General features: G+C 34.5%; 1 protein-coding gene and 2 long non-coding RNA genes across 4 annotated transcripts; 1 reads left to right on the forward strand and 2 right to left on the reverse strand.

Moving 5' to 3' along the window:
• The first annotated feature begins 400 nt into the window (after positions 1-400).
• LOC123659698 (3-phosphoinositide-dependent protein kinase 1) lies at positions 401-7252 on the forward strand. The gene is made up of 5 exons (XM_045594887.1): positions 401-934; positions 3405-3663; positions 4019-4939; positions 5677-5954; positions 6046-7252. Exons 1-5 carry the CDS (start codon positions 785-787, stop codon positions 6148-6150), a joined length of 1713 nt encoding a protein of 570 aa, XP_045450843.1. The 5' UTR covers positions 401-784; the 3' UTR covers positions 6151-7252.
• LOC123659703 lies at positions 3892-10258 on the reverse strand. The gene is made up of 2 exons (XR_006744068.1): positions 9883-10258; positions 3892-4311 (listed from the first exon to the last, which is right to left on the reverse strand). It is a non-coding gene; the product is annotated as an uncharacterized LOC123659703 (long non-coding RNA).
• An 843-nt stretch (positions 10259-11101) lies between these two features.
• Positions 11102-12244, reverse strand: LOC123659704. 2 transcript variants are annotated; one of them, XR_006744070.1, is made up of 3 exons: positions 12057-12244; positions 11513-11578; positions 11102-11328 (listed from the first exon to the last, which is right to left on the reverse strand). It is a non-coding gene; the product is annotated as an uncharacterized LOC123659704 (long non-coding RNA). The 2 variants fall into 2 exon arrangements; XR_006744069.1 differs by lacking the exon at positions 12057-12244 and having other exon boundaries at positions 11513-11761.
• Positions 12245-12589: the final 345 nt, after the last annotated feature.

The following is a 12589-nucleotide window of genomic DNA, read 5'->3' on the forward strand; positions in this document are numbered from 1 at the left end:
GCAACTTAATGCTTGTGTTTATAGGTAACAACCGACTGGTTAGCTACATTTTTTTTTTTTCGATAAACATATAAATAAATATATATAAAACACCCAGACTCGGAGTGGGAATCGAACCCCCAACTTCCGAAGCAGAAACAACAACGGGCTAGTCACCAAGTAGTATTAATATTTATTTATTCTTAAGGAGTAAAATTTGCTTTTAATTTATATTCATCATTTTATAGAAAAATATTTTGAAATATCCTTAGATTTGGTGTAGTAGTTACTTTTGTCAAGTAAGGGATAAGATGCATCTTGCAATAATCTTTTAATACAGCGTACACATACCGTAGCCTATAATTCCTATAAAATAAGCTCAGCGCAGGCCCTACTAAGAAGTGGGGTGGCGGTGGAAGGGAAGGGGGAAGGGGAGCTTCACATGACGGCAACAAACGGCATGCCGAACTTACCGCGGTTGTGCGATTATTCCGTCTACTGAGCGGAGGACGTAGTCAATGCCTCGCCTGCATCAAGCGCTGTGTTTGTTACTACTTCAGTCTGCAACGCGCTGTCGAATCGTACGGTCGTGTACACACGCAACTAAGTTTAATAGTGAATTTAATTATAATATAACGATATTTAAATTTAATTTATACATTCCGAAGTAAAAAAATTGTTTATAATATATCACGTTAGTTAATGGTGTTTGTGAAGTTCTAAAATCAATATATTGAGCTTCATGAACTGTGACCGTGTTTTGGATCATTTTCAACATTAGTACAACAGTGGTGAGGTACAACGTATGCGAAGTATAGAAATGAGCGGATTGACCATAAGAGTAAAAAGGGGTTCGAGGGGTAGTGCTACACTTCTCGAAGCAGCAAACAGAATTCTTAAGCTACTTGGCGTAAGCTCCACGAAGCGCGGGAAACAGCCATCAACCAAATCAAAGGTAAGGTCAACGGCTCCGTTTTATTTATATGTTTACCAGTATTTACGATGAAAATGTTATTATTAGGATTACTGTAGGCTGTGTTGATAAAACGAAAATACCAAATCTAACGTAGGTAAATACTAAAATAATAAATAAAAAGTAAATAAAAAATAAGTAAATAATAATTCAATATTTGTTCGTGATATAAAATAATAAAAGAAAATTGTATATAAAAACGTCCTTGCCATATTTAAACCTTAAAATACTTTGTTGATTGTATGACGTGGCGGTTTTAAAGAAACGGTTCAAAACTTTCGCTGCATCGTCTGTTTGTTTATACTTTCGCTCGTTGTAATTTTATGTTCAAGAGTACTGGAGAGGACTGTTAGTTGCGACAAGCGCGCAGCGTATGATCAGTTAAATGTAAATGATGCAAACATTGACGGCGGGCGCGGCACTGACACGGCACTTGTTTGTTCACGCGTAGTCTGCGTGATCATCTTGTTTACCACTACAAACGATTCACGATCCGCATTCATCGCCCTATTTGCAAGATTCTACGTAACATATTTTGTTATCTACGTTACTTTTTTATTTTTATGACTATAGACTACACAAAAATTAACAAACAAATAATATTATTTTGTAAAAATTTAAGACTCGCAAAACTATCAAAAGTAAGTACCTAAGTGATTGTGAGGTTTACGTTTAGTTATTTGGGATTGTTAGTATAGTAAAAGTAATATAAGTACTTAGGCATTATAAAGTAGATAGTATGTAAGCGAATAAAAAATATCGTCTCTGTTATGTTTTGAAAATATAAGGTTACATGTTTTACGAAGTTGTTTTTATTTCATTATTGTGGTGCGTAAGATTATTAGAGAAATATACGTCTACTTTTGGTTTGTACTTTGACACTTATGTATGAAATAGCTCGTAATAGATTGTGATAACCCTGTCCCAAAAATTATTTTAAAATACGTATATATTCAACTAGAAATATGTAAAGGTATATCTAAATAACATTATAATAAAACAGTTATGAAATATTTAGTTAATGACGGATGTATATAAACATAGTAAATGTTTATAGTTATAAAATAAAGATAACAATTTCTTGTTATGAGGAGGACAGTCATTCATTCAAAGCGTGAGTTTTATATCGGTACTAGTTTGCAGACCGTGATGGTTTGGACCGGGATGGGTATCTCAGGGGTCCACCCATAGTCATATCCCTCCATCTCTAAGCTTAAGAAAACAGATTATAACAAAAATACTGTAAAGAACTAAATCTGACTGAAATATATTTCGCTTAACATCTTCCTCTGTTATTCATCTAGAAACTTATCTAGACATTTTCTACATATTTTGCTAAATTTAGTTAAATTTGACACGAAATCTTTACGCGCCTCGTGCGGCATCTAAAAGAGAGAATTGTCTGATGAATGTGTTTGTAGGTGCGGTCATCGACGTAGAGGGTCTTAGTAGTGGGGATCGAGGTCGAGTACAGAGTAGGTGCGCGCGGACCGCGGAATGCGTTGCGGTGGGAATGCGCTCGGAGTACCGTTGTGGCGGTGTATGAGCACTGCCGCGGAATGCGAGACCCACTTGCGGTCTACATGAACTAACTCATTTCAGTGACTCATGTACCACATACATAAATTGCTCTGCAGTTGTTCCGACATTGCTGGATCTATGAGTAAACTACGGCTAATGAAGGGTTTATTCACCAAGAGCTATAAAGTAGTTTCTTGAAATGTCTAACATTTAAGTAGGCTTGTAATTTATGGACAGTTTATTTCATGTACAGATAGTAGTTAAGTCGCCAGTCGGTATTTCAGTATCAATTCTCTATAAACATCTCCCTCTTTAGATTTTCTATAAATTTTGTTTATTAAAGATTACCGTTAATTTGAAAGTATTTGTTTTATCTTTATTGCAATATCAATGATAAAAAACAAAAGCTCTTTCTCCATCTATCCTGGCCAAATTCAATTGAAACGGTGTTTTTTTTTTGTTTGACGCCTCCGTAAGCTGATGAACAAAAAACTTGGGCAGCAAACTTTAGAAATTGGATCATCGAACTGTAGGTGAGGCCAATGAACGTGGCGGCGTTTTGAATACATCAGACGTTTAGTTGTAAACTTAACTCTTAACGTGCTGGTGCGTCAATTTGCAACGACTTCATAGTTCTAATTTTTTTTTTCTTTTTAAAATTTTAAGAAAATTAATATATATAATAACTTGTTTGATTCGGAATAGATAACGTTGTCTTGAAATGATTTTTAACAGGTTTGTGTGGTTATATGAGCGTCATAAAAGAAAAAAATGTAGTTACATATAAAAACTTCTTGTTATGTTTTAATAGTATTTGATTGATACGTCTTTATTTTGATTACGACGTTGTCGTTGTATGGATTTCTGTTTAAAATCAATATTATATAATAAATAGTTTCATAATTTATCATACTCTTTTTTTTTGTTAAAGCCGAACACTAAAGTTACAAGCGAAGTAAGGGCTCCAATAGCAAGCACTGAATTCGCAACAGACTCTCCGGTCAAAATGCAAGCTTCACAAGCAGCGGCTGCTCCTGTCCAGACTCCGACGTCAACACATTCGTCCAATCAGAGCTATAGACACACCAAGCGAACTGCGAAAGATTATATTTTTGGAAAGTTGATTGGCGACGGCTGTTATAGTACAGTATTTTTGGCGAAAGACATCCATACTGGGAAGGAGTACGCAAGTAAGTATTTATATAAGTAAACAAAAACTGTTAGTCATAGTTTTATTACTGTTTATATACACTGGGTTGCAAAGAAAAGGGGTCGGTTAAAAAATCTTTAATATCTTCAAAAGTTCCTGACCCAGCTTTATGAAATAAAGACTAAATTAAAGAATTTTTAATGCCACATAAAATAATAAATGAGTAAAGTTCAGTAAATAACCTTAAGTATTAAATAAATAAATAAACTTCTTTTATTAATTTTTATTGATAAATATTTTCTAATTTTACATAGAAAATGGGTTAAATGAATTAACAAAAATAGAATGTTATTGTTTATAAATTCACATAAATAACCTTATTTTTTTGTTTACAGTTAAAGTTTGTGAAAAAAGTCACATCGTGCGTCATCAAAAAGTTCAGTATATAAAACGGGAAAAAGATGCCCTAAATATGCTTTTTAATGTTCCGCACGGGTTTGTGAAACTTTATTGCACGTTTCAAGATGAAGAAAGGTTGTATTTCGTATTGTCTTACGCAAAAAATGGCGAACTTTTGCATTATATTAACAAAGTAGGCTCTTTCGAGTTAAACGTTGCTAAATTTTATGCTGCAGAACTATTATTGGCTTTAGAAAAAATGCACGCAAAGGGGATTATTCACCGTGATCTGAAACCAGAAAATATTTTATTAGATGAAAACATGCATTTACAAATTGCCGATTTCGGAACTGTTAAAGTTCTTGAACCTGAAAAAATTAGATCTCCTAGTCCAGCTACTACCGAAAATAATGATGAAAGTGTAAGATCAAGAAAAATAAGTTTCGTTGGAACAGCGCAATACGTAAGCCCAGACATTTTACAAAACCGTGTCGATACACGTGCTTCGGATTTATGGGCGTTGGGTTGCATTATTTACCAAATGATATCTGGCTTACCTCCTTTCCGAGCTTCGAACGAATTTCTTACCTATCAAAAAATTTTAAAAATGGATTACGAATTTCCGGAAGGCTTTCCAGCAGAAGCCAAAGATTTAGTAGAAAAACTTTTAGTTTTAGACCATACTAAGAGGCTTGGATCTAGTGATAAAGGAGACACATATGAAAGTATCAGACAACATCCGTTTTTCGAAGGTATAGACTGGGAAAATATTTGGGAACAAACGCCGCCGAAGATAAGCCCCTATTTACCTGGCGGATCATTTGAAGAAGAGTATACAGTGCCTGATCATTTAGAACCTGGATTAGGAGGCAGGCAGATTTTACGATTATGGGAATTTGATTTATCTACATCTAGAGGTAAATAAATTATATATTTACATACCCTTTATTTAATATTTCGAAGTCTTATAGTTTTGTTAAAAAAATAATTTTCTAGATAATTTAAATGTGTAGAGATAAAAGGATGTACTGAAGCGTAAGCAAAAGAATTGTTCATGACCTAAATTCTTTTCAAACCTGATGTCATTTATAACCGAACTAGATCTGATAATATTTTATGTTTCCGTTTCTACATAACAGTCGAATTTATTCTAAAATTGAGTGAATTAACGCAAAATGTTGGGATGATGGAATTAAAAACCGTTTAACCAATAACTACACCACCAATTCAATACTAATTTGCGTTTAGATATAATGGTTAGAACTTTCAGGACATGTTTTATTACTTAACCATACTTGTAAAGTGTTTCAGATACAAAATTGTATCTTTAACTTGACAGATTTTTCATGTGAATTGACTAAATTTAGTCCGTTGGTTCACATTCTAAACGGATAGACTTTGTTCTTGAATTACCGTTCTATAAGAGACATGACGTCATTTTCCGGTGCATGGCAATAGCTATACAGCTGATCTCACAAGCAACGATATTTAAACTTTATAGATGACATCAGCTGACATTCAATAATGATTGAATTATTTAATACGACATTATGTCAATATGTAAAAATGTATTTTAAGATATTGATGTATATTCTTTCTTTATTGTTAATTTATTTAGAAAAATGATTACGATTTTTTCTTTTCTTTTTTACAGGAATTTTAAATATTAGTCCAGAGGAAAAACGTCGGCGTCTTGAAGTTCAAGCTAGAGAAAACAAATGGCACCAATTTGTAGACGGAGAACTTATATTGAAACAAGGTTTAGTAGAAAAGAGGAAGGGCTTATTCGCTAGACGTCGTATGTTATTATTGACCACAGGACCCAGATTATTTTATGTCGACCCCGTCAATATGGTCCTTAAAGGAGAGATCCCTTGGTCGCCGGAACTACGAGTTGAGGCTAAAAACTTTAGAATATTTTTAGTGTACACGGTAAGATATTAAAACATTTTTTTAATTCCACTGTAGTTTTGTCACTCTCAGAGAAGTGTTATTAATAAATATTGTATTAATATTGTTACAGCCAAATCGTACATATTACTTGGAAGACCCACAATCTTACGCATTAGAATGGACGCGAGTTATCGACGAAGTACGCATCGGTACGTACGGACGGGACACGACCTAGGCGCGCGTGCGGCGCCGAGCCGAGTCGCGCCCGCCGGGCTGCGCGCCCGCATTCCTCCCGTTCTTCGCACGGCGAGTGCACACTTCTAGGATAAAACTAGGCTTCATTTCGAGCACGAAAATCATCCAGAGAAAACTTTACATGACGATGAAAGATTCGTGTCCTGAGAATAAAAATTGGTAAATGATCCTTTAAGTTTGCGACGGCCAGTGCGGGCCGGTAGCGCTGGATCTACGTTTGAGCTGAGCAGCGCCACATATGTATCGAGAGCGCACGAAGACACGCTCGCGTCGGCGCTGCCCGCACTATAGGAGGACACGAGAAGACGACGTCAGTTCCCAAATGATCAGTGTGTTGACGCTGAATGACTGATTCCTACTAATATGTCCTGACTTTCTTAAATTATTGTTCTAATTTAAGTTACTTATTTAATTGTGGATATCGGCGGTTATATGTAAATATTTGTCGTAATTTATTATTAAAATCGTTAGGTGTATATAACGCGTATTTGTGGGCCTTTTTAACTTAAATTAATAATGGCCTCATGTATGAATGAACTTGTTATTCGCCACCCGCGTGTTCACGAAGCCCATTCCGGTTGGTAACTAGGCAATTCATAGCTAAATTAATAATTATTTATTTTATTTTATTTATTTGCCAACGGAATGCGACTTTTGTACAGATATTTAACAGTAGAAAAATAACTACGTTTCCATATTTTTTAAAACACTTGCCAGTAACAGTGTAAAGTTATCAATGAGAAATAGAAAGTTGTTTAATACTGGTGTGGCGTGACACTAAAATATGGAAATATTGTGAAAGAAGGCTAGCTTCTTAAATTAGGACTGGACAAATAAATGCAGAATCATATTATCATAATGATTTTTAAAAAAAATTCTGCACTTGTTCAGAAATTGTCTCTCTCAGATTGCAGTATCTTAATTTGTGTGCATTTTATGCATACTATGCACTATAGTCCTAATTTAGTCAAAGTATACGGATATTTTCACCAAAGGTGATTGATTACATGTTTTTGGAGTATTTGGTTAACTGTATATTAATTGATTAAATCCTGAAAAAAAGTCTATGATTATATCTAATACAAGTTTGTTTTATCGTTTATGTTTATTATAAAAATAATGAAGGAAGACCTACATTTTCAATGTCATGGCTTTCAGTTGATATTTTGAGTTATTTCAATATTAAAGCAGTGTCATTATGTTATAAACTGTTAGTTTAATATTTTTAAATGCCTTAACTTGCCTGAAAGTATTTATTTCAGAGGATTTTAATGTAGCCAAGGGATTAAATCCTTTAAAATCTCTTAGAAAAATTTAAATGTAAAAAAATCAACTGATTGTGATAAGTTTCGGTGACATTAATTGAATTTGTTAAACATTGCTTGGGACTACTCCATGACATTGTTATTAATAAAGTATCTGCATTTAAATTAAAAACCTAACTATACTAGCTATATTTTAAAACATTTGTATTGCATAAATTCCATAAATTAAATAAAAAATTGAAAATAAATTGAAGTTGATTTTTAAGTACACCGTTTTTTATTTTTATACAGCCTTCTCGCATACTATTTAGTTAGCTTATGAAGAAATTAATAAAACTAATTGTCTAGTAATATACTCTCTTCTTTAATATGTAGTGATATGATGATATATGATTTTCCAGTCTTGCTAAACACTCAAGTACAAAATAGTAATAATTAAAATCATTTCATAAGTGCCTATATATTTACCAGCTATCCTTACGCGGTTTCATACTCGGTAAATATGTGTACAAAATCTAGTTATGAGTTAATTACATTATTTATAAAGTAACTTCTGTTACTGCATCTACTTTCGTGTAACATTTTACGTAATTCGGGAGTAAAAATACAAACAGATAGACCGACAAAATTATAAAAATTAGTAGTTGGTTAGGCTTTTATCGACTTATCTCTCTTCTTATTAACTATTATTATAACCACAGACGGAAGTTTTATGGGGTCTGCAATACGTGAGTTCGGTCTTATTTTAACTAGCATGCAATTAGCATGTTTAGTTAAAATAAGTTTATTTAAACGCTTTGTTCTCTGTTGCTATTATTAAAAATATACACATAATAATTGTGTTTGCAGGCAAACGAAGAAAAACCGACTTCAATAATAATTATATCGACAAGTTTCTCTATGCTCCATGTCGACAAGTAATACAACGTAGGTAGACAAAAAAAAAGTCAAGTAAATACGCATTATCAAAGATTACTCCAAAAGTTGTAATCAGATCTCGATGAAATTTAAAAATGATCACATGATAAACATCGGCTTTCGATTAAATCATCAAAATCGGTATACCCAGTAAAAAGTTATACGGATTTTCGAGAGTTTCCCTCGATTTCTCTGGGATTCCATCATCAGATCCTGCTTTCCTTATCATGGTACCAAACTAGGGATATCTTTTTTCCAACAAAAAAAGAATTATCGAAATCGGTCCATAAACAACGGAGTTATCCCCGAACATACATAAATATATATATATATATATATATATATATGGTCGAATTGAGTAACCTCCTCCTTTTTTTGAAGTCGGTTAATGAATGTTCAATAATATTTTTTAACGATATATTGAAAAATTGTTCTTTAAGCAATATAAAATCTACTTTTTGAATGTACTGGTAAAATTTTACAATGTATAAAGTCCTTTTTTTTTTGGTATCGCAGGGGAACCCATTTACGGGCATATCCAGGACGCCCAGGTAGGCAGTCCTAGACCGTATGTTTGCTTCAGCACTTGGGCATGCAAAACCGACCAAACTCCTGCGGGAGCTTTCAGCCGCTTGAATTAGGGGGTCCCGGATCTGCAGGCAACAGGATCCCTCCAGCGACAGGCTGGCCTCGGCGATAAGGCCAGATTTTTCCTCCATGGGGACTGTCCGGTTTACCTTTGAACAATCGTCGGGATTCCCGACGACGTCGACGCCATGTCTAGCAGGACCGGGTTCCCATCCCGGCCCGACACGGGCACAGGGGCGTTACTCGAGGCGCATTAAGTAGCACCTCCTACGCGCCCCCGTTCGTCGCCTGCGGATGGAGGCCTTGTCGGCGGCCTCCTCTCTCATAAGCTCGTCATTCTCCTTCTGGGACATTACTGTCTCGCAAAAGGAGACCATTGCCGTCCAGGACTCGTCGTCGCCGAGCATCGCGGCGATGACGCTCGGGAGTGACCAGTCCCCTCCGAGGACTGTCGTCAGATCGCAACGCAGCGCCGCCCATCTCGGGCACACCTCGAGGGTGTGCTGGGCAGAGTCCACCGCCGCGCCACAATTATTTTCCTCGGCTCCTTTTGGGCCGTCCGACACAAGTATTCATCAAAGCAGTCGTGCCCGGTGAGAACTTGCGTCAGACGGAAGGTGAGGGGCTTGCGCTTACGGCGCATCCAGCGCTCAAGAATCGGGCGCAAGGCAGCCGTTACGCGTCTGCCATACGGCTACACTGCCAGATCCTACCCCCACCTTCGCATTAATGCTTCTTGCACCATCCGGCGTACCCGTAGGACCCCGTCCAACGTGGAATGTTTAAAAAGTCCAGATTCGTTATTATAAAATTTACATTTTACAACTAATAGTATTTAATTTATAATATATATTTATATACATGTTTGTTTCAGAATGCACGTATTGTATGATTTGTATGTAGTGTTGAGGTCAATCGAAATGAAAAAAACTAACGTTTACCTTTGACTTTCAAAGACGACTCGTATAATAAGGTACTTAATCGTGTATTTTCTGACAACATAATAATTTATTAATAATGAACGTTACAATTTAAGTTTTAAAACAAAGAAACGAATAGTATGAAGCTAGGCGCGGTTTTCCCGCCCGTCGTCCTCTCACTCGCCGATGAGCAACACTTCTTGGCAATCGAAGCGTCACTAATCAAGTAATCACTATGGACCAAGAAGCTGTTTCATATAAGCTTCTTGCTATCGACACAACTTAAGTTCTAGCTAATAAACTTACCAGAGGGATCAAAAAAAAAATATTTGACAGCAGTATTATTTGGCTGTGATCCAGGGTATACAATCTTAATTCTTAATCATAATACAATAAAACGAGGGCAAGCATCCAAATTTACAAAACTCGTGTACAGATGGCGCTGACAAAAAAGTTTACTCTTGGCAGCATTAGATGTCGCTTTCATACAAAATATTAGAGATCAAAACAATTTATTACTACTCTACCTACTCTGTGCTGTGATCTTTAGTAATGATGACGTAAAATTGTCTGCCCACTAGATGTCGCAACAAGACAATATATATAATTATTTGATAATTATATTATAAACCGAGCTTCACACATTAAATTAATTCGTAATATTAATTAATCATAATTTGAAACCAAGAAGCATATACAAAAAAAAAAATACAGTCGAATTGAGAACCTCCTTCTTTTTTGGAAGTCTGTTAAAAACACTTTGAAACTAAACTTTACATGACAACTCCTAATGACTAAATGTCAAAATGACTTATGCGCCTGTGCCACAGAGTACATTGTAACAGTAGGAAATAGAGATCAAACTCGATGGTTATAATGAGCTATACGTAGCAACGCCATCTCTACGCGTGTTTTCGAACTAATCGCAATATAGCGATAGTTATAGGTATTTACATGGTATTTAGTGATGCTCTACTGATACCTTAAAAAGCTTTAGTAAAGAAACTCTGTCTTTAATTTATATTTCTATAAATTTTACAGAATGTAAAAAGAAATATATTTCGATTTAAAATATATACTAATGGATTCTTATACTTATTAAGTATAATAATCCATTTGTATATTAACTCTGAATTATTTCTCTTTTTCAATTCTATAAAAATATTGAAATTATAAATTAAACAGTTTATTTTTAATAAAAAAAAGTATAGTATTAGGAAGCATTAAATAAAACGCGAAGTGAATAGTTGATTTTAATTATTTATTTTCTCGTTTATAACATTTGTGGAAATACTTTTTTACCTTAACTTTAAACTTATCGTCATAATCGTCACATTCCCGTTTGTTGCATATAATTGCTTATTGGCCAATTAGACTAACTTTTGTATAAAGTTTGTTCAGTAGGCATCGAAAAGGTGCGTTTTCACTTGCTGACAAAAATTTTCGGGGTTCCTTCATTTTGAGACACTGGATTAATAAGAGAATAATAATAAATAATTATTTTCATCTTATATGCTTCACATAAGATTTTGTCATTTCATTTTAGGGTTACATATAGTTTTAAAATAATAGAACCAAAATATGTAATGCAATGCTAGAACAATTTTGATGAAACTTCAAATTAAAATAATATTGTGATGAAAGGTATTACCTGGCATGTTCAATGTTGGTACAGCTATATTACTAAGTCTATTATATTGACACATCAGGTTAGAACCTGAAATTAATTTGAAATATATTATTGTTACTCAAAGTAGAATTTAATTTAGAGAATATTGGATCCCAATGATTATGTATTAGTGCTACTGAGAGCTGAGAGATGATTGCTTCTTTTTTTAATAAAGCTGGACACGTGGCTACTGTTGCTTTGGAGAATTGTTGTACCGTGAATAGTGACTTTTACATGACCATTTGTTTGCCGGAAGTTATTGATGAACTGCGTAAAAATAACCGTAAATGCCGTATCATCTTGCATCACGACAATTCTAGTTCCCACACGGCCAGACCGACAAACGAATTTTTGAAGTTGAAAAACGTAGAACTTGTGACCTTTTTTTTTGTTCTCAAAAATTAAGAACCAATTACGCGGTTAACGATTTTCATCACCAGAAGAGGCCGTCGAAGAGTATGAAAATCACGTTTATGAAGTCACCACGGAGGAGTGGCATAAATGTTTTGGTAAATTCATTTTTGACTTTTAATAGTATTTTTTCTTATTCGTTCCGGAAACTTTTAGTGACCGGAAACCCCACATATATATTCAGGTGACTATAGCTAAACTGGCGATTTTGTTTCATCATTCGATGTAAATAATTAAATGACAGTTCAATTACAGGTGAAGATAACTCAACTGACGATTTTGTCTCATCATCCGTTGAAAATGATTAAATGATAACTTACGCTTTTGGTTGATTTTTTTGTAATTGAGTGAATATTTATGTAGATAACTAAAAAAATTAATAAAACAAATTTTCGGACGTTGTCGCGATTTATTAGGTTTTTTAAATGCCCGACGTTTCGGATGCTTACGAGTAACCATAGTCACGTTCGGACCATGTCCTCATATGTCCAGAATCTAAAAAACTGCGATAAAATCTGACAAAGTTGTTTCATTGTAATGAGAGAAATTGTAGCAAACATTAGAAAACAATATAAAAAAATATTATTATTAAATACAAATTGATCTTTTGTACCATTGTATCATTTCAATTTACCTACAATATTAGTT

Source organism: Melitaea cinxia, chromosome 14, assembly GCF_905220565.1.
Source record: "Melitaea cinxia chromosome 14, ilMelCinx1.1, whole genome shotgun sequence".
NCBI classification, from domain to species: Eukaryota; Metazoa; Arthropoda; class Insecta; order Lepidoptera; family Nymphalidae; genus Melitaea; species Melitaea cinxia.

Excerpts from the sequence above, each read along its gene's own strand:
- LOC123659698 (XM_045594887.1), top strand. The coding sequence starts at position 785 with ATGCGAAGTATAGAAATGAGCGGATTGACCATAAGAGTAAAAAGGGGT. Across the intron at positions 935-3,404 it reads AGCCATCAACCAAATCAAAG|CCGAACACTAAAGTTACAAG; the intron begins GTAAGGTCAACG and ends TTTTTGTTAAAG. Across the intron at positions 3,664-4,018 it reads TACTGGGAAGGAGTACGCAA|TTAAAGTTTGTGAAAAAAGT; the intron begins GTAAGTATTTAT and ends TTTTGTTTACAG.